The sequence below is a fragment of the Gymnoscopelus microlampas genome (assembly GCF_963454915.1).
Source record: "Gymnoscopelus microlampas genome assembly, chromosome: 23".
Lineage (NCBI taxonomy): Eukaryota > Metazoa > Chordata > Actinopteri > Myctophiformes > Myctophidae > Gymnoscopelus > Gymnoscopelus microlampas.
In genome coordinates, this window is record NC_139960.1 from 23,613,502 (window position 1) to 23,634,444 (window position 20,943).

The following is a 20,943-nucleotide window of genomic DNA, read 5'->3' on the forward strand; positions in this document are numbered from 1 at the left end:
GTGGTGCCTAACGGCATTTCGGGATTGTTTGTGTATGCTGTAATAAATTAACTAACAGGTGTTAATAGTATCAATCAATACATAGTATGTGCTCACACTATCATTCTCAATGCGTGTGCCAAATGATTCAGTTCGTTCTGATTTAAACCCCACAGGCTGTCTGATAATGCCAATCAAAACATTTAAACGTTATGTTATTCACTGTTGTGGAAGCTAATCGAGAACGAAATTTAGAGCTTGAGTTGTCCCGTTTATACACAATGTTGTGCAACGTAAATAAAATACAAAAACAATAGGAAGCACACACGTTCAAGTACAAATTCAAAGTGCGTTAAAATGAGACGATAAGTGTATGTAGGGAGTTAGAACTAATATCAAACACGTTGGTCATTGGCGACATCTGGTGGCCGTGAATGCTGCATACAGCAATGTTTAATCTATCATGATAAAATCCACATTGCATACAGACTATCTGGGTCGTGTAGGGTTATCCAGTATCGGTACATTCACCCCAATTTCTAACCTTATGTTAACAGCAATAAATGCAATGTGACTAAGAAAAGCACATACATCGACTTCCCAGTGGCGGGTGGAAAGTAACTAAGTACTGTACTTCAGTAATTGTTTTGCTATTTTTACTTTACTGGAGTAATTCCAATTTTCATCTACAAGTTCCCATGTCGCAAAGCATAAAATATATCTCACATGACAACCATAAATAAGACCAAAACCAATGTCAAGTTTATTCATTTTATTAAGCAATACTGTTCACTTACATTCCTCCTCCAGTGTAAATTGTATATATTTATTTTCATTTTCAAAATTAAATCAACAATTATTTAACATGTGATATCCCTTATGGATATATGAGCAACACTAACCCACTTAGGGAATCAAAAGAAAGGGGGGGGACAGCATAAAGATCTGACAGGGGGTAACGGGTGAAATCTATTGTGCTGCTGACGGCACCCTTGTGTAAACCAAAACTTGGCTAACATGATTCCCCTTGTGTACAATGAAATAGAAGCAGGTACAAGACATTCTCCTTTATACAAAAAAAAATCACTCTGTTTTAAGTTTGTTTGCACACAAGGATTGGTCACAACAACAGATTTAGAAAGTGCGTGATTGACCACTCGCTTGACAGAGGACATGAACAAAAATGGGTCGTAAAACTGCAACTCAAAAAAAGAAAGAAAAGAATGACAGCTCCTCAGAGATCGTTTTAAAACGACCAGCTCTACACAAACTAAAAATCGTCATGAGAGGCGATGAAAACAGGTCCAATTACTTAAGGCAGGCTTCTGTAAGGCGTTAAAAAAGTCCATTGCTGTAGATCTCGAAGGAGTTAGTCCAAAGTGTCTCAGTGTGGCTTTGTGTGAAGACATAATCCTGAGTGCAGTGTGTGAAGGGAAGTTTAATTTTGTCCATTTTCCTTTTTTGTGTGTATGTACACATGTATGTGTGTAGTGAGTTTGTCTCACACTGCTAGGCCGGCTGCTCCAGGGTATCCTTATACCAGACAACCTTATTTTTCGGATCTAAAATCAGAACAAAGCTTTGTTAATGGCGCATTTGCTTGTATAAACATAATAGAACCTGCTGCAACTGATTTATTTTAGAAACTCTTTACTGACTACTTGATTTGTGAAAACACAAGTCATTTCGATATCACAATTAGAAATGAATACTAGAATATCAAGACATTTATAACAACCAGAGTTATGGCAGAGTTGACTATCATGTGTTGAAACTAGGGTCTGAGCACATTTTTCAAGCCTGACTATTGTCCTATCCACACACATATTGCAATGGTTTTGAGATATTTCCAAATCCCAGAAGGAAGTTAAGCTCTGTTGAAACCCCCAACACATTCAACTTTTATATACACATACATTGAAAACTCAGTGTAGAGTGAACATACCTTTTTGTTTGTTACAGACAGCATTCCATTCTATGAGAAAATGAAAGGTCACTGTTAGAAATTGATGTTGTGAAATGCAAAATGTCAGATAAGACAAAAATAGCCATGCATTTAGGTGTGGTGTGCAGTTGCTTGAATTTTTCTAGAAGCACTTACCGCGATTGTGATATTTTAAGGCCTCCACCAGATGGCGACAACTAAGCAGTAGCTTCCCATTACTCTCATCCACCTCTGGACATGGGCCAAGAGTGACTGAGGTAGCGACCGGAATGGGCACTTCGTCAATGGGCTGGGCCGCGCAACATGTCCCCTGCTGTGGGCTGGTCGATTCTTTTGCGTCTGTAGGTGGTGGTATCACAGCAGAGGCTGTAGGGCATGGCGCTGGGCCCTCTGCCACTGGCCTCGTTTCACTGATGAAACTAAGACCCCACTGATTCTGTAGCAGCACTCCGATGGCTGGAGGATCCTCCTCCAGCGCTCCACATGTAGCCCCCGACTTCACCTTGGAGGCGTAACTGACAGCGGGCTGCAGCTTGGCAGGGCTATCCTGCACCGGGAAAGCAGGTGGGGGCTTAAGCAGTGACAAACTGTCCCCCACCCACCTCTCCTTCTGATTCAGCTTCTGGGATCTGTCGTTCACACGCCCAGACCCCTTCTGGCCTTCTCTGCGCAGGCTACGGCCCTTCTGCTGACCCCTGCGATCCTTTTCCCCGCGGTAGGTGAAGGCGTGCGTTTGGTGGGTGGGTCCGCTCAGGTCACCCTCAGGGGTCCCAGGCGAAATACGACGGGGATGTTGGTCTACCCCAGCAATGCAACCTCCTCCACCTCCACCGTTTCCTGAGCCAGGAGACAAGCGCCGGTTGCGAATGTGCGGTTCTGAGTTGGTAGTGGAAACAAGGACTGCTGGATCACACAGGGCATCAGTCTCACATGCAGTGTTGTTAGATTCCCATGTACCTGCGAAAGAGAAACAATATGTAGATTGAACTTAGTACATGGTGACCAGGTGTACTGGTTTGTCCGAGATAGTCAGTTTCAAGCTGGGTGTGTCAAGTCCTGACGAATAAAAAACACATATCTAAATATCTATGAAGCATTTTATAATGCTCTGCCCACACATTAAAGGGTCAATAGGTGTTCTAAGTGCCAAAATAATTGTACCCATTCTGATGGCATTCCTAACCTAGTAATACCAGTGGTGTGAAGTAAATAGGTACATTTACTCAAGTACAACTTTGAGATATTTTTTACTTTACTGGAGTATTTCCAAATTTCAGTACTTTAACTTCTACTCCAGTACAGCCCAGAGGAAATGATTTTACTCCAATACAGTTATTTGAAAACTTTAGTTACTTTGTCGACTTTGACAATTATTACAAAACATACATTAACCACTTCAGCCCTATATACATTTCTGCCATTTGAAAATAGCCGTTCACAATGCGAGGTATTGTGAGCTTGTAGATCTGCTATTTTCAAAAGGTGTGTGTACATTTGAAAACTTGTGAAATGGGACATTCTGCACAATGAGTACTTTCTACTTTTGGGCACTTTAAGTACATTTTGATACCAATATTTCACATCAATACCAAGTCGTCAGATTACTTCTGAATTAAGTTTCTATTTTCTTCTTAAGTTGTTTTGGGGCGATCGACCGGAAGGGCCAACATTTTGATTCAAACACAGGTCCCGGACCACTAGGACCAGTAGCGTTCTTATTGACAAAAGGCAACATTAACAGTTAAATCACGTCGCAACATTTTCACAGTTTTGTATTGAAAATAGATTTGGTGTTAACTGGCCTCACGTCAACGAAAGCCTGTTATGATTAATGGTATGCGGCACAGATAGATAGCCATTAAAACACCCGATAGCAGCTAGCGCGGTGTTAGCGAACTCGGCTAGCCACGTTAGCTGGGTTACGCCGAATTAACCACGATGTCGTCCCGCTTGTCGCACTAAAAGAGGCCCCAATCCAACCTAATCCACCGTTAAGAGAAATGCCGCGTCACTAAAACCAACGTTATAACATCATTCCCATTCGGACGCGAGCGTTAGCTACACAGTTAGCATGGTTAGCTAGCAGCCAAAGTTTCATAACCTCCATTCAAAGAGCGCTTAGAGACCCGAACACTAAGCTATTAGCATAGCAAGGCTAGCACCCTGATTAATGGGCAAAAGCTCCGACTTAAAACGCAAGCGTCTGAGAGATGAGGGACGTCGACGACGCGCGAGTAAAAGTGGTTTAAACTCACCTGTTTTGATATGCATGTCTTTTAGTTGACTGACGAGGTGAAGTTAAACCGTTCGGTAACTTTTTGTTTACAAGCGTTTCACGGAGCGTTTCGGCTAGCGCTGCGTAATGAGCCTCCTTGTGGCCACACGGAAGCAGCGACGCAACGGGGATGGGACCGGAAATGACGACTGGAGGGGATATAGAGATGCGCGGCCAGCGTCGCGCGCGGAAATAGCCAATCTACAAGCTCACAAGGCGTCGCTCCGCGACGCCCTGTGAGCTTGTAGGTCGGCTATTTTTGCGCGCGACACTGGCGCGCAACTAATCAGTATTTAGATAACATAAGGGATGTTATATATATTACAGTATGTGTGTGTGTGCGAGGATGTACAATCACGCTGCTCACGCACCTGTTTACAATTATTTAAAATGATCAGTGATAGAAGAAGTAGGCTACTCACATTGTTTTACTTAAGTAAAAGTATCAATACCCTATTGTAGAAATAGTCTGTTACAAGTACAAGTTTGGTAATCAACATTTACTTGAGTAAAAGTAGTCTTGCCTAAGTATTGGCATCAAAATATACTTAAAGTACCAAAAGTAAAAGTAGTCATTATGCAGATCCCAGATCCCATTTCACAAGTTTTCGAATGTATTGTATACAAATATAAGTAGATCTTTTCAAATTGCCAAAGTGTGTGTGTGTCTGAAGTGGTTTTGTAATAACAATCAAAATGTATAAAGTAACTAATAACTAAAGTTATTGTAGTGGAGTAAAATTATAATATTTGCTTCCGAGATGTAGTGGAGTAGAAGTGCAAGTACAGAAAATTGGAAATACTCAAGTAAAAAAGTACCTAAAAATTGTACTAAAGTACAGTACTTGAGTAAATGTGCTTAGTTAATTTCCACCACTGAAAATGATTGTATATTCATTGAGATGCGATAAATAAGGAGGTATGCCAGAGTGTTGTGTAGTTCTTCATGTGGTGTTGCCCATGGTTCCCAATCCCACATTTTGTGACAACCACACATTGAACTACACAAAAACGTATCAATCATTTTTTATTTACTCTACAGTACTTTGTCTGCACTAATTTCCCAGTACAGAGACACATTCTATACTGTAAAAAATATATATTTTTAGCACTTTCAATTACTGTCCATGTTTTGGGCATGTCATAGGTGAAAATCTATTTGAAAGTTTTTCTCACACCCCAAAAAAAGTTTGAAAAAAACACTAAAGAAACAAAACATTAAATTCCACACATTAGCAGTAGCACATCTGGACCAAACTGAAACATTTGTAAGTACAAGGTGATAATCACTTCCACTTTTCAAACCAGCATTAACATGTAACAGCTTAAAGTACAATTAACCTGGCGTCCCCATTTTGAGCAACTTTTCAGAATATAAAAGATGAACAATATCACGGCATGTTGCATCTTTGAGCTTGCAGATCGGCTATTTTTGCTATTTCGTTATGTACAATGTTATGTATGATGACACAGTACATGAGACTTAAGTGGTTAGTCATTTTCTTTTAGAATTCCCGTTTAATATTCTTATGAAGCTAGTAGATGTAAAACCCTGTATTCTTCTATCCTCTCAGTCTCTCCAGGTCACTTCCACTTCATCTGTTCTGTACCTGAGCACAAGAGAGACATCATTAGATTAGACAACAGCATGTGTGGAGACATGAATAATAACACCCACAAACAGTAAACAATGTTGTAGTTTGTCAAAGCATTTGGCATTTATTGTGTTGTTAACCACTATTATTTTGAAAAGCTTTCACCACCTGACACTGTTGATGAAGTATATCTGCAATCCATAATTTTTAAGTGAACAAAACAGTATATTGAAATCTGTATGGTAGAGTATGTTAATACAATAACTAACACCATTGCGGTGATTGTAGTTGGTCTACATGTTCTACTGAGTAATGTATATTCACTACTGGTAATTCTAATTCACTGGCGTTGTCTACAGTGGCTGGGTTAAATGAAGAAAAACATACCTTTGGGTAATCCATGAGTCCTCTAACTTTGTTATGTAGCCGGATCTGAACATCTCCCAGCCAGCTTGTGCAATCATTGCTCCATTGTCAATACAAAACCTGTAAGACCATAATAAACACAATGTTATCTGTACTCAACCTGTAGCAGAATGCTCGCAAGATTACAATTCAACAGCACAATTTGGAGCACCGAATTATACACTACTATAAATTAACCACTTCCACCCTGGTATCCCTATTTTGGGCAGATTCTTATTTAAAAACTGCCCAAAATAGGCAAACGCAGCGAATAATAGCCAATCTACAAGCTCACAATGTATCGCATAGTAATACATTGTGAGCTTATATGATATTTTCGTCAATATTTGGGGCATGTAGGCTATCATGTGTTTGTAATTTTATTTATTTTTCACACATTTTCAAAAATAGCTAAAATAGCTTATCTACAAGCTTGTTGTGAGCCTGTAGATCGGCTATTTTCGCTATGAATAAAGGTGTGCTTTGAGATTTTGGCTTGCCCACTGGTGGTTGAAAAACCACTGGCCTCGACACACTGGCATACCTTTCATCAATGGCAAACATCTTTGCTTTCCTCTCCTCACACATCTTCTCCATCATCTCCTGCAACCGTAGATTACCTGCACATTAAAACACACAGTTGGGGGACCTTTATTTCTTCTCACCAACATTGTACATATAGTACACTGTATATCGGTCAAATATTCATTGTTGATAGTCTGTACATATATCATTATCCATTGGCGATGGATGTACATTCATACATATATTAACTGGTGATATATTGTACACTTACTTACTGTATACAGAATAGAAAATCGTAGAATATATTGACATTTTGACAGACATCTCAAAGGCCTTGTTCCAAACGTTCTCCAATAAGTAGGCTAGGGAACAAGGTTATTCAGTACAGGGTACTCACAGCCAACTCCCCCAACAATGAGGACCTCCTGGGAGCCACAGTGGGCCATGGCTCTCTCTGTGATCTCCACCAGCATGGAAAACAGGGTCTCCTGCAGAGAACACACTACAGGTTGAACATACAAATGTGATTATATAATATCTACTATCCTATATCACATTAGTCATGAGCAGGGGGGCGTATGGGATGGCTGGATCATTAAAATTCTTACACGTATCCTGGGCCAAATTAGCAAAGTTTGTTTGTTTGTTATTTATCAATGTTTTAATATAATAAACGTTATTCATACAGCACATGTCTGAATAACATAAAACCAACAACAGGGTAAAAACACAATGACATAAATATAAAGTGCAGTATGAAATAACAACATTATCAGTTGTTGAATCAATAAAATCAATGACATTTGCATTTTAAGTTATGGAAAGGTCTTTTGAGTAAACTACCGGTAAGTTTTAGGAAGTGATGCTTCCTAAGACACTATTTTAGCAAGCTTGAGAACTGGCTTGAAAGGGGTTAATAACTCAAATATGGGGCCAGGCCATGAAATGCTTTAAACACAGACAGGCATCCCAGTGAGGGCAAGGTAAAACAGAAGGCTTTTCTATTTTTTTTCTAGTAGAAAGTCTAGCTGCAGCATTCTGTAAAATTTGGAGCCTATTCAGTATTTTTCACCAAAAAATACATTGTAATAGTCAAGTCACAAAGAAATAAAAGCATGAATGTGTCAAGTGTGTATATTTCTGAGAGGATAAAAACATGTCTTTGGCGCTCAGGTGGCGCAGTGGTAAAGTGCCTGGCCACCACCGCGGTGGGTTCAAATCCACCGCGGTGCATCCGGCTTTGTCGAGTGTCTACAGAACACAATTGGCCCGTGTTTGGGAGAAGGAAGCCGGGCAGGAGGCTGATAAATGTCACTGCACGTTTTCCTACGGGCTGGGGGCGGCACCTGTCAGAAGGGAGTGTTGGGCGGAAGGCGTAGGACTTTACGTCCTACCGGTGGGGGCTCCTCACTGGTCTGGTACAGTAGGTGAGTCAGTAGGATACAACAGCAGTGACATCACAGATATGTGTGTGGGAGGTATCAATTGGCATACAACTAAATTAAGTGAAAAAGGTAAAAGCAAACAAAACATTACATTTTGACCATTGTTTGACCAAGTGATGATTGAATTTGAGAAAGTAAGTTGATCAGGACACATTTTTCTCAGAGAATGTCAGCGTTACATTGAAGGAAATTATTCAATATCCAGTGTTTATACAGGTATCTGCTAGTAGACATTTAACTAAACTTGACAGGTTTGTAAGGTTGTTGGGCTATATATTTGTATATAGTCTGCATAACAATGAAAGTATGCCTTATACTGTAGGTGAGGAAGGGAAAACATGGTCACACAATGAACCAAAAAACAATAACTTAAGTATGAAGTTTTTCACATTTATTATACAGCTGTTGCAACATTGCAGGCAGTGAAATCCTTGCACTTACAACACCCACGTACAGTAAACAGCAGCATTTCAGTTGGGCACACAAATTCGGACCAGTTAGAAGGCAACTGACAGTGGTGGGGTAGGCTGCACCAGCGCTCCTGTTTTCGGGTATAGAGGGGCGGGTGTATAGAGGCGCGGAGAGATTGCGCCTGATCCCATTGGTTCACCGATCTGTCCGTCAACCCCCGCCCGTTAACACAACATTACGAGCGACGCCCACTGCACTCTGGTTGGTTGGGGAAATTAAACACTTCCCATACCCGGTACACCGACGCGCTCCTCCAGGCTTTTATTTTTTAGCAAAACTAAACAATAAAAGCCTGGAGATCGAGGCTAGTGGTGGGGTAAATATAGATGGATTAATGGGTGTGTACTGTTTCTGAGCAACAGGAGAAATATACGCACACCACCTTCAAAGCTCCCAGAATGACTTTAGATTGGAGTACAATGTTCCAACCTACCGGTCTACTTCGTCAGGTACATATACATGAACCAGAACGTGTAGGGGTGAGTATATATAGAAAAGGGCAGGTCTCACCGGTCTATCTATCAACATAATGAATGGAAGGTACCTGATACATTGCCGCTATACTATTGATAATTCAATGAAACAATTATCAATGATGTCAGTGAAACAATTAATCAATGATGTGTAGGGTCAACAATCATAGTAAAAAAAAAAACAATCCTGAGGATAAAAATGCAAATTGCTATTCGGATACAAACCCAACAACTGGTTTATTATAAGGAAAATAGATTATGACCTGCAAGGAGAAGCACAGGTCCTCTGCCGTACACTGTCCAGAGCTCAGCATCTTGTGAGCAGCCTCCTACAATGAAATTGTACGTTAGGATTGCAATGCATTGCACCTGGACCACAACCGCAAAAAAAAGTTACATCGAGAATATTTGCATAGCATTCACCATGAAATCCACTGTGCTTAATAGAGAATACATAAAAATACATACAAACTATGCAAAGATAATACAAATTAAAACTTGGTTGAATACAAACCTTAGCCAAGATAAGGCTGTGTGCAAGGGAAGGAAATTATAATTATATACAAAGCTAATCATCATTGCCCTGTGTCAAACTTCCAAGATTTGTAATTAAACAATTAAGTTCACTTCAGAACACATCTTACGGGTGAGTGTCATCCAACAGGACAGCTGCTTTGACTGCACAATATGTTAAAAAAGTGCAATTGATTTACCTCGATGAAAGATAAAATCCCTGAAAATGAGACATCCATCCCTTTGACAGTATATGGTAGCTCCACATATTGGGTCCCCCTGTAAATGTGTGTTGAAAAGAAATTTGAATAGTGCTAAATGCAAACACAAACAAAAAAGGTGCTAAATCAGACCTAACTAGAAAAAGTGCTCCTCGGAGCACAAGTCTCCGCCAGGTCAGGTAGGTTATTATGGCCTCCTGGTGGCGCTATAATAGGCCAATGTGAAAAGGGTGCCATTTCTTCTCAGGCCTTTCATGGCAATCGGACACTGCATTCATGATTTGAGGCATTTTGTTGCAAGAATGTGGTTTGCTAAATTAGACCTGCTGGTGGCGCTATAACAGGCCAATGTGAAAAGTATTGCATAAAGGTGGCATTTCTTCCGCTGCCTAATTTCACGGAAATTGCACACTGCGTTCAAGATTTGAGGAATTTTGTTCAAAGCGGACCTATCCTGCAAACTTTGGAAGCCAAGTAGGATTGAATATGAAATATCGGACACATCCATCTTGATCACATGACTCTAGAGATACTGTGTACTGATTTGCGTGATTTTTGGACAGAATCTGAAGGAGTAAGAGCAAAAATGTGTTTTACAAAACTCAGCCTCCTGGTGGCTCCTAAAGGCATAGCCTACAGTGCTTACATATGTAAAAAATGCAGGGCAAAGGTTTTTCCTTGGCCTCTAAGGAGTTTGCATGCAAAGTTTCACGCAGATCGGTGCAGTTATAGCTAAAAACGTGAACGTTTTCAAATGGCATTTCTTCCTGGGCCAAGTGGGGAATCTACGTGGAAAATCTCACGGAATTTGCATTCTGCGTTCATGATTTGAGGCATTTTGTTAAAAATGAACCAATCCTGCAAACTTTGGAAGACAATCTTAGCCAAACAGGATGGAATATGGAAAATCGGACAGATCCATGTTGATCACATGGCTATAGAGATACTGTGTACCGATTTGCGTGTTTTTTGGAGAAAATCTGCAGGAGTAATATAAAAAAATGTGTTTTGCAAAGGTCGGCCTCATGGTGGCGCTATGACAGTCTGATCTGAAAAAAGTGGGGCAGAGGTTCTGCTGTGGCATCCAGGGAGTGTGTGTGCGCAGTTTCACAGCAACCGGGCCAACGGTGGCAGAGATTAGCTGCTCGCAGACAGAAGGACGGACGGACACACGGACGGACGGACAGGGGGCAAAACATACTCTCTCGCCATGCCATTCGGCCTGGAGGAGACAATAAGCCCCAGGTAATATTTTCTGAACTCATTCTTCTTAGTAAACTCAAGTGTATATGAGCCATTCTCAGACAGAAAGATTTTATAGAGGTCGACCGATACTAGATTTGTAAGTCCAATGCCTATACCAATATTAAGAAATATTGGTGAAATGTGAAAATATAACAAATTCCGATATCAGTATAGATATACAATATTCACACGTTTCTTCAATGATCCTTCAAATATAGTTATCAAACACTTGTGAAAAAGATATGTAATGGAGGCAGCACATTTTACAGTTTAACAATAAATGTAATTGTCCTAAATTATATCAGTCGTGAAACACTAAACTTAATTTGGAATTCAATCATAAAGAATAACCATGTATAAAACAATTATGAAATAAAAAGACTCCAACCATCTTTCCTAAGCATTATGTACGGTAAAAAGTTTCATATCAGCACGTCGGACAACAAATGCCAATATCGGCCAACCAATTTAAAGCAAATAATAAAGGAATGCTGGTACTCACTTCTTGGCCATCTGCTCTATGTTGTAACCAGGACTGGGGTCATTGGAAATCTACACCAGAAATGGTTCCAAACGGAGGGATGGAAATATTATGGAACACATATCACATGAGACAGATCATTTTTCTGATGAACATAATCATGATACACACCTTAATCACTCTGGCAAACCTGTCCAAGCAGTTTCCGACTGCAATGTCAATAGTCTCCCCAAATATTCGGTATCGCCGCTCTGAGTATGCAATGACCTCCACAGGGAGAGAAAAAAAGAATCGTAAAAAAGTTGATGCTGATAATCCAGACATTCTTCAGAAAGAGTAACAGTTGGAAATGACCCAGCATCCTCTGACGTGGATTAAATGTTTCCATGAACCATGCCAATCAATCCTCGGGAACGATGTACGAAAGCGAATTTCACCCACTTTTTTTACCTTGTAAACCTGTGTTGTGACAATAAACCTGATTCTGATTCTGTTCTAAAACAACAAATGCGTATGCAAAGGTGAGCCTTAGCCAAGCATGGTGAAAATATGCTATTGGCTGGTAGAGTTTCATCAAAACCATGTATTTTTAAATCCTCTTTGTAGCAAATATCAACATCTGCTTTGTGTTTATCGTCACCTTGTCACGATATCAGCCAAGTAAAATGTTAACAACCTAAACATGTCCTGGAAGCCTAACTCTAAGGAAAATCTTAAGGCTTAGACTACTAACCTGTGTATTTCCCCCACTGACATAGAGCACAGTGGGGTTGTTGGCATGGGTGATGAGACGGCCCATCTCAATGTGCCCGATACAGTGGTTGACGCCAACAAGGGGCTTCCCCCATAGCTGGGCCACTGTGCGTGCCACCAGAGCCACCGTTACCAACGGAGCACCCATTCCAGGTCCTGAGGAGAGAGGCAGGAAGACGATAACCACACAACACTGCAGACACAGTAAAGCCTCATTAAGATTTACTGTAATTAAAAACATTGCCCATGTGGACACCTAAATGTACAACATGGCTACAATCTGAATTCTTGGTTCAATTCTGTTCGGGAAAATTACGATGAATAGAAAAGGTATTTTAACCATTTTGACAATATAATGACATGACCAAAACAGGGACAACAGGTTGAAAATGATGAATCTACAATTATCTTAGACCTTTAGTGTATGCCACACAGTCGATATCAGAAGGCTTCAGTCCTGCTTCCTCTAGCGCCTCCTTCAATACAGTCAATATGACACCACGGTGATGTCTGGCTGTCTCACTGGGCAGGAACCCTGATGGGAAGAAACAGAACAAGTTATCAGTTTCAATTCTGGGATTTTTTTGTGCAACTAACTACTAGCGCTTTTGCACAGCACACACAGACTCAGAGGACTTTAGCAGTGTCGTATTATATACATTAGTTAAGTATAGTTACATTCGTCAAGAATAGTTAAATATAGTTTCCAACCATTTTTTTTCTTTTTTCAAAAGATGTTCAAATATATTTTTCATGACACCAAAAGTATCTGCTGGGTCTCAAGCTGAAAGGTTTTGAGAACCCAGAAGGTTTTATTTGTCAATACTCAAGTACAAGATGTGAAATGCAGTCCACAAAGTACTGTGCTACAGTGTCAATAGTAATAGTAAAGAAAAATAAGATTTTAAAGCATGAAAATAAAGTTTGTACAAGCCTTCAACAATATCCACATCAGCATAGCAGACTTATATGTGTGCAATGAGGCATGAGCCACATAAATATGCGATAAGGCATAGCCATGTAGCTGTAGAAAACAAAAATGTGCTATGACCTATGCAGCTAATAGCAGAGACTCTTATACTACTATATTTTGAGCAGCAGCGTGGTAACTTTCAACAGTATATGTATGTACATTGCAGTGGTGGAAAGTAACTAACGTCTGCTAAATGACTGTAATGTAACTACGTTTACTCAAGTACTATACTTAAGTACAATTTTGAGGTACTTTTACTTAAATGGAGTATTTCCAATTTTCTATACTTTTACTTCTACTCCACTACATCTCACAGACAAACAGTGAGTACTATTTCCACCACTGGTACTTGCCTTGGCCAGGAGGCGTGATGTAGGTGCGTCTAGGGTTGGACAGTACAACCCCATCCTTCACAATTCCTATGCCAATCTTATTGGCACTGCCCTCGAAGCCTATCACCACAGTCATGATGACAGCTAAAGAACTGAAATAAAAGAGAAGATGACAGGGGGGTTAAATGGCAACACAGTGAACACACACAATCTTACATTTGTGCCATATCGGTGCTCTGTGTTGCTCTCTTGAGATACCCAGAGACATTCAGTGGTGGAAAGTACCTAAGTCAATTTACTCAAGTACTGTACTTAAATACAATGTTGAGGTATTTCTTACTTTACTGGAGTATTTCCAATTTGTTATACTTTTACTCTTACTACATTACATCTCAGAGTCAAACATTGTGTTTTTTACTCCACTACAATTATTAGAAAACTTTAGTTACTAGTTACTTTGTACGTTTGGATTATTATTACAAAACATACACTAACCACTTCATCCCTATTTAAACTTTGCCTATTTTCAAATGATTTTTATACATTTGAAACCTGTGAAATACATTAGGGGTACTTTTACTTTTGGTACTTTAAAGTATATTTTGATGCCTATACTTTTGTACTTTTAGTAAATTTTGAAATCTGGACTTTTACTGACGGAGTATTTCAACATTGCAACATTGATACTTTTATTTAAGTAAAAAAGATGAGTACTTTTACCACCTGAGACATTACACACAATGTAAAATCCTCAGTTGAATAAACTGTAGTTTACAATCAATGGCACGGACAGCAGTACTTCCTAAATAAACTTAGGGTTCTGCCAAACTACCTTGCTTATTTTTTATACACCAATAGTCTTCATCAATTCAAGTCAAATGATTGTTTACAATTCTAAACAAGCTTCAATTTCTGCACCGACACTTCTTCCGATTCCCCAGCATGCAGTCGGAAGGACCCACAACAATAGAAACTCTTATCATCCCTCGCCTTAAAATAAATAAATACATTAAACAGTCCTGTCAAACTAGTGTATAAACACAGTTTAACTTTTAGTGTGCGCGTCACTTTTGTGCATCCACGTAATTACAGTTATATATATATATATATTATATATTTATTGATGGATAACTCAATATCCATCAGGCATTGGTTTAGACAACCCACCACCAGCGCTGCACAACGAGTGAACGAGCGCACACGTGCTCAAAAAATTGGACAGCCTTGGCTGCGCGTGCGCGCCATGTCGTGCGCCGAACAAAAAGCAGATCTACAAGCTCACAAAGCGTCGTGGCGCCATCCGTTGTGAGCTTGTAGATCGGCATTTTTTGGTGCGCGACACCGGCGCGCAACGAATTCAATCACCCTACGTTACGAGGGCTTTGTGACTGGAGCGGGGTTGCCATGTCCGCTTATTATAAGCAACGTTGGGCTTGTTTTTAGTTGCTTTAGTTGCTTGTAAATTAGTTGAGGGTTGCGTTTTTTGGGGCTTGTTTCTAAAGTGTAGTTGATTATTTGGGCTTTTTTCTTAATGTTGTTGAAACCAGTGGTTCTCATTCTTGACATTTTCATATCAAGGACCCCCAGTCCCCAGATTAATATGTATTCATAATAATTTGTCCGTGGACCCCCACCTGAAAACATTTAGTGCCAGGGACCCCATAACAACTTTTGTGTTGTTAAAATGTTTCCACAATATTCCAAGATTACGATTTTCTTTTTAAAGATTTTTTTTATATAGCATATCTACAAGCTCACACAATCTACAAGCTTGTAGATCTGCTATTTTAAAATAGCCGTCGCCTAGTCGCTTCTTATGGGCTTGTTTTCATGTGGCTTATTTGTCTCGTAAAACGTGGCAACACTGCTTTGTGTGTGTGTGTGTGGCTAGAGCGCATCGCATAACAATTGCATAGTTTTCTTTACATCCGATTGTGGAAGAACGTAAAAGTAAGATTTTTTAATGAAATATTAGACACCACCCTTTAACGACACGTTTTTGATTTAATCGCAGTTGCATTTTGATGATAAAACCAAACAAACAACATACAAATAATGTAACGTTAGCCAGTAGATCTCTTTGTCACAGTCAGACTAGCTGTAGCTTAGCCTGCTGCCATTCTGTGGGCCCATTCATTCATTGTAACAAAGTACAACAATACATCCTCTCACATTGCATTTCTGCATCATTATATGCATTTATATTATTTATTTATGATTTATTTTAGATGCATTTCTGCATCATTATATGAATTTATATTATTTATTTTATATGCATTTCTGCATGTGTGCATCTTTATATGCATTTATATTATTTATCTATTATTTACTGTATCTGCATTTCTGCATCATTATATGAATTTATATTATTTATTTTATATGCATTTCTGCATGTGTGCATCTTTATATGCATTTATATTATGTATCTATTATTTATTGTATATGCATTTCTGCATGTGTGCATCATTATATGCATTTATATTATTTTTTTCTATTTATTTTATATGCATTTCTGCATGTATGCATCATTATATGCTTTTATATTATTTATCTATTATTTATTGTATATGCATTTCTGCATGTATGCATCATTATATGCATTTATATTATTTATTTTATATGCATTTCTGCATGTATGCATCTTTATATGCAGGTCTTAGTTACTTGTTACTTTGCAGATTTGGATTATTAAGACAAAACATACATTAACCAACTAAGCCCTATTTTGTACTTCAGCTATTTTAAAATAGCCGATCTAAAAGCTCACCTACGTGGTGACTGGTGAGCTGACTGAAAGACTGAAATTAGACTTTCTGCATATTGAGTACTTCTACTTTTGGTATTTTAAGTACAATTTGATGCCAATACCTTTGTACTTTTACTCAAGTAAAATGTGAATACAGAACTTTTACTTCTAACAGAGTATTTCTATATTGTGGTATTGATACTTTTAAAAAATTGTTGTACTTCTTCCACCACTGTATATTGAATAATACATTCATATTGCATATGCACACTGTGCCACTATTCAAATACATATATAGTGTGCACTTTGTGGCACTGGCAGTATTTATATAATATATGTATATTGTGCACTTTGAGGCACTATTTAGATAATATATGCATATTGTGCTCTTTTGTGGCACTATTTAGATAATATATGCATGTTGTGCACTTTGTGGCACTATTTAGATAATATAATGCATATTGCATTTGCACATTGTGGCACTAGATCAGTGGTTCTCAAACTTTTTGATTTCAAGGGAAAATCTTACCCTTATGGGTACACTAGTTAGTTACAGACCTGGGTCCATTTAGAACTCCTCAAGAAACCCTGAGAATCCCTGGACCCCACTTTAACCACTGCACTAGATGGCATGTGCACATTGTGGTACTATTACGGTAGTTATAAACTGTTGACCTCTGACCCTCCCTCTTCTCTTGCAGCGGAGCGGCTGTTGTGTGTAGCTGTGCGTGTTGCGTGTCTGCAAAGTGTGCGTGGTGCAAGAGTGTATTCAAGTATGAGTAAAAGAGGAAAGAAAGATACCGAAGAGGAGGCTGTAGATGGAGATCAGGAAAATGGCACTGGTAATATTGAATTATGCACTCTTAAGACAACATAAGTGAATAAGTGGCTGCAAAATATTACATTTGTAGGATTGTCACGCAACAGTTACATAATAACTTATATATAAAAGCTGGTTTCCTGTCCATGGCATGAATGTCACTGTTCTTCACCTCGCAGCCCCAGCAAAGAAAGGGAAGAAGTCGAAGGAGCCAGAGGCTCCAATATTGTATGAAGATCCCCCGGATAAAATGACCAGCAAAGATGGACGGGCTGCCAACATGAAGATCACCTCCTGGAACGTGGATGGGCTGAGGGCATGGGTGAAAAAGAAGGGTCTGGATGTGAGTTTGATGTGAAGTGGAGAATCTGGAGGTCATGTATATCATTGGTTCTCAAAGTGGGGTCCTTGAGGACCCCAGCAAAAGTAGTTAACATGGCATCACAATCATTTTAACCACTTTATCCATTTATATGTAGGCTATTCAAAAATAGCAGATCTACAATCTCACAGCGTGTCACTTTGTGCCGCGCTGCAAGCTTAATTGTACGTCTGCTATTATATATTTTTAAAAATAAAGATATTGCAATTGTTTGGAAAATTGTGAATATATATTTGTATACATAAATCAGTGTAGTCATGCATTAGTGTGTCTGTTTTTATCTTCCAGTGGGTGCGGGAGGAGGCTCCAGATGTGCTGTGCCTGCAGGAGACCAAATGTGCTGAGAAGGCCCTTCCTGCTGACATTACCTCCATGGAAGAGTATCCCCATAAGTACTGGGCTGGCTCTGAGGAGAAGGAGGGTTACAGTGGGGTGGCCATGCTCTGCAAAACTGAACCCGTTAATGTAACCTATGGCATTGGTGAGTGGTGGACACCAGACAGTCCTTTTACCCTCAATCCGGTGACGCATCTGTGTCATTTTAAGATTTATTTGAGCCATTCAAAAATAGCAGATCTACAAGCTCATAGCACGGCACAGAGTGCTGAGCTATTGTAGATCTGCTATTTTTGAATAGCCAAAGAAATCTTAAAATTACACAATGCGTTCTCGGTCTGAAAGGGTTAACCAGTAAGACGGTCATCACTAGACAGCCACCTTAGAATGGACTGAAGTCCCACTGGAAAGCCCTCTCCTGATCCGTACCCTAACCACAGCAAACCCATGTTTAAACTTAAACATCAGGGGCATCATTTGGGTTCCCAGGGGATGGCAATTGCCACCCTTTAACGTTCGCATTTAATCGCATATTCAGTACATGTACACTGTTCTCAAGCTCCAAAAGAACTCGCCTAGCCTTAATTAAACCCAACTACCTAGCCTAAACTTACCATCGTATGGGACTTCTGTCTCCTCTAGGGTGGCCACCTAATCATGACGAGTAAGATCTGGATATTTGCCTCAGATCAGGTGTCACCGTGTCAAAATTTTATGTGTGCATGCAAGTCCTTTGCTGAATGATTGTCTACTCATCTACCAGGCAAAGACGAGCACGACAAGGAGGGCCGTGTCATTACCGCAGAGTTCCCCACCTTCTACCTGGTGACAGCTTACGTGCCAAACGCCAGCCGGGGCCTCGTGCGCCTAGACTACCGCAAGACCTGGGATGTGGACTTCAAGGCTTACCTGAGCGAGCTGGACAAGGTCAAACCCCTGGTGCTGTGCGGCGACCTGAACGTGGCCCACGAGGAAATTGACCTGAAAAACGCCAAAGGAAACAAAAAGAACGCCGGCTTCACCCCGGACGAGCGCGAGGGCTTCAGCCAGCTGCTCGCCGCCGGCTTCACCGACAGCTTCCGTGAGCTCTACCCGGAGCAGGCAAATGCTTACACCTTCTGGACCTACATGATGAACTCCCGCTCCAAGAACGTGGGCTGGAGGCTCGACTACTTCCTGCTCTCTTCTGCGCTGGTCCCGGGCCTATGCGACAACAAGATCCGAAACAAAGCCATGGGAAGTGACCACTGCCCCATCACTCTGCACATAGCTGTTTAGGTTACTGTCTGGTCAAAGTGGATGAATAAACCCATTCGTTTTATAGCAGTGTTGCAGCCACGCATTGTTTTCACTGTGTGTTCCATATACCGTTGTTCTTATATACTGTTGTTACCCAACTACTGAAACTACTCTGTTTGCCAATGTACACATCTGAGTGGAGCACCCATTACTGGGAATAAACCCTGATGTCTACTGTAACTTCTCATGGATGAATCACCAAACGTACTTATTTCTGTAGATTCAGGGATTAAATAATGATACTGTTGTAATTTCCGGGCTTGCTTATTTTCAAACCATAAACATTGAGGCTCTTTTTACAAGATGTCAGAGGGCAATGTATGTAAGGTAATAGAAAGTCGGTAACCTGTTCCTAAACATGGCGTTACAGATCAAGCCCATTTGGCAATATCGTAAACAAATATATAAAGCTGATATCAAATTATTTGACGCCAACTGTTAATGACTGGCTATTCCAGTTCAACATGCCTTTGTCACAAGAAGCACCTGGACAGAACATTGTTGTAAGGTTATAATATACATGTCTCTTCCAAACCTGTAAGTTTTCTGTCCTGAAATGTACCCATACTAATAAATAAAAATAGAATTTATATCTCCTTTTCTATTTAATTACTTAAAGCATTTAGAAAGGTATATAACTCACATATTTAAACATGTGTGTGGTCTCCTTTAATTGCAAAGCTAATGACAATTGGTAAAGAAAATTCAGCAACAATACAGTACATTGGGGGCATTCAATAGATAAATGGTAGCAGAATAAATCCACTTACAAATAAAGATTAGCATTTCACCATTTAATTTTGTACACAGTTTGTAGAGCTATACAATTAACCCCAACATTGTAACTATATTGACTGGAGCCATTTTCAAATTACAAAGACATTTTCCCCACAGTATATTGTAAGCATTTTATCAAACTTAAGTACAGAGAAAGAGATGCTGTCTAAATTGCAGCGATAAATATTTTAGATGTGTAACTATTTCTGTTGTGCAGCCCTGTCACTATCATTGACTTGTCCAATTAAAATCTTCACTTTCACTTAGAAAATAAAATGCTAATAGCTATTTTATTGTTTGAATATTCTATTATGTAACAATTATTTCACCCCGATAGAACTCCTCTGTAATACTTTGAGGCTTTTCATTGTCATTATTTAATTTAATATCCTATCAGAAGATCATTCAAATTAAATATACATGGTTATCAAGCTATAGTGAGAGTACAGGCATCATTTGGTCTGCTTTATGGTGAAATATTCCTTTTAAGGATATCACGTTATTCTTATGACAGAAACCAAATGTCAGAATTATCTGTTATCAAGATGCACACAAGAAGTGCCTGGGTTCATTAAAATATGAACATAACCATTAGAAAACACAATCTTCACTGAAATTCCTTTCAGTGGTATACTAATTTAAATTGTACTCATCATTTGTAGAAGCCTATCCATGCGCAATTTGTTGAGTATTTCAGAATTTACATTTGCCGTTTACAGATTCTTAAAGGGATATTTCACTTTCAAAAAAACTTTTGGTCATTTTATGATCTACTCAGGCTTTTGTGAACCCCCCAGACAGTTTTTAAGTTGCTTGATTCAGTATTTAGATATTTGATATTCATTTTGCCAGCCACGCCCCCTTCCTATACAAACCCATTGTAACTTCAAACTCTATTTTTAACCCGTTTAACCATCAAAAACACCCGTCCTTGGTTCTGGTGACTCACCCT

The 20,943-nt window shown here is 39.5% G+C and overlaps 3 protein-coding genes across 4 annotated transcripts; 1 reads left to right on the forward strand and 2 right to left on the reverse strand.

Annotated features, from left to right (window-relative positions):
* Positions 1-736: 736 nt before the first annotated feature.
* On the reverse strand, positions 737-4,318 carry LOC311039722 (uncharacterized protein). The gene is made up of 4 exons (XM_084049676.1): positions 4,180-4,318; positions 2,081-2,881; positions 1,925-1,954; positions 737-1,541 (listed from the first exon to the last, which is right to left on the reverse strand). The coding sequence occupies exons 1-4, from the start codon at positions 4,193-4,195 to the stop codon at positions 1,489-1,491; spliced, it is 900 nt and encodes a 299-aa protein (XP_083905802.1). The 5' UTR covers positions 4,196-4,318; the 3' UTR covers positions 737-1,488.
* An 893-nt stretch (positions 4,319-5,211) lies between these two features.
* Positions 5,212-14,579, reverse strand: osgep (O-sialoglycoprotein endopeptidase). Of its 2 annotated transcripts, none has more exons than XM_084049791.1 (12): positions 14,464-14,579; positions 13,653-13,783; positions 12,742-12,861; positions 12,307-12,482; positions 11,745-11,840; positions 11,595-11,644; positions 9,827-9,905; positions 9,377-9,442; positions 7,122-7,212; positions 6,744-6,819; positions 6,182-6,280; positions 5,212-5,809 (listed from the first exon to the last, which is right to left on the reverse strand). In XM_084049791.1, the coding sequence occupies exons 2-12, from the start codon at positions 13,765-13,767 to the stop codon at positions 5,770-5,772; spliced, it is 1,008 nt and encodes a 335-aa protein (XP_083905917.1). In that variant the 5' UTR covers positions 13,768-13,783; positions 14,464-14,579; the 3' UTR covers positions 5,212-5,769. The 2 variants fall into 2 exon arrangements, with proteins under 2 accessions (XP_083905917.1, XP_083905918.1); XM_084049792.1 differs by lacking the exon at positions 14,464-14,579 and adding an exon at positions 14,346-14,427.
* Positions 14,580-15,489: 910 nt separating this feature from the next.
* Positions 15,490-19,806, forward strand: apex1 (APEX nuclease (multifunctional DNA repair enzyme) 1). Its single transcript, XM_084049852.1, has 5 exons — positions 15,490-15,581; positions 17,079-17,219; positions 17,377-17,540; positions 17,868-18,060; positions 18,679-19,806. The coding sequence occupies exons 2-5, from the start codon at positions 17,153-17,155 to the stop codon at positions 19,191-19,193; spliced, it is 939 nt and encodes a 312-aa protein (XP_083905978.1). The 5' UTR covers positions 15,490-15,581; positions 17,079-17,152; the 3' UTR covers positions 19,194-19,806.
* Positions 19,807-20,943: the final 1,137 nt, after the last annotated feature.

Excerpts from the sequence above, each read along its gene's own strand:
- LOC311039722 (XM_084049676.1), bottom strand. Across the intron at positions 1,955-2,080 it reads CTTAAAATATCACAATCGCG|AATGGAATGCTGTCTGTAAC; the intron begins GTAAGTGCTTCT and ends ATTTTCTCATAG. Across the intron at positions 1,542-1,924 it reads TGTCTGTAACAAACAAAAAG|ATCCGAAAAATAAGGTTGTC; the intron begins GTATGTTCACTC and ends TTCTGATTTTAG.
- osgep (XM_084049791.1), bottom strand. The coding sequence starts at position 13,767 with ATGACTGTGGTGATAGGCTTCGAGGGCAGTGCCAATAAGATTGGCATA. Across the intron at positions 12,862-13,652 it reads CATCACGCCTCCTGGCCAAG|GGTTCCTGCCCAGTGAGACA; the intron begins GCAAGTACCAGT and ends TCTTCCCATCAG. Across the intron at positions 9,443-9,826 it reads GGATTTTATCTTTCATCGAG|GAGGCTGCTCACAAGATGCT; the intron begins GTAAATCAATTG and ends ATTTCATTGTAG.
- apex1 (XM_084049852.1), top strand. The coding sequence starts at position 17,153 with ATGAGTAAAAGAGGAAAGAAAGATACCGAAGAGGAGGCTGTAGATGGA. Across the intron at positions 17,220-17,376 it reads AGATCAGGAAAATGGCACTG|CCCCAGCAAAGAAAGGGAAG; the intron begins GTAATATTGAAT and ends TTCACCTCGCAG. Across the intron at positions 18,061-18,678 it reads TAATGTAACCTATGGCATTG|GCAAAGACGAGCACGACAAG; the intron begins GTGAGTGGTGGA and ends CTCATCTACCAG.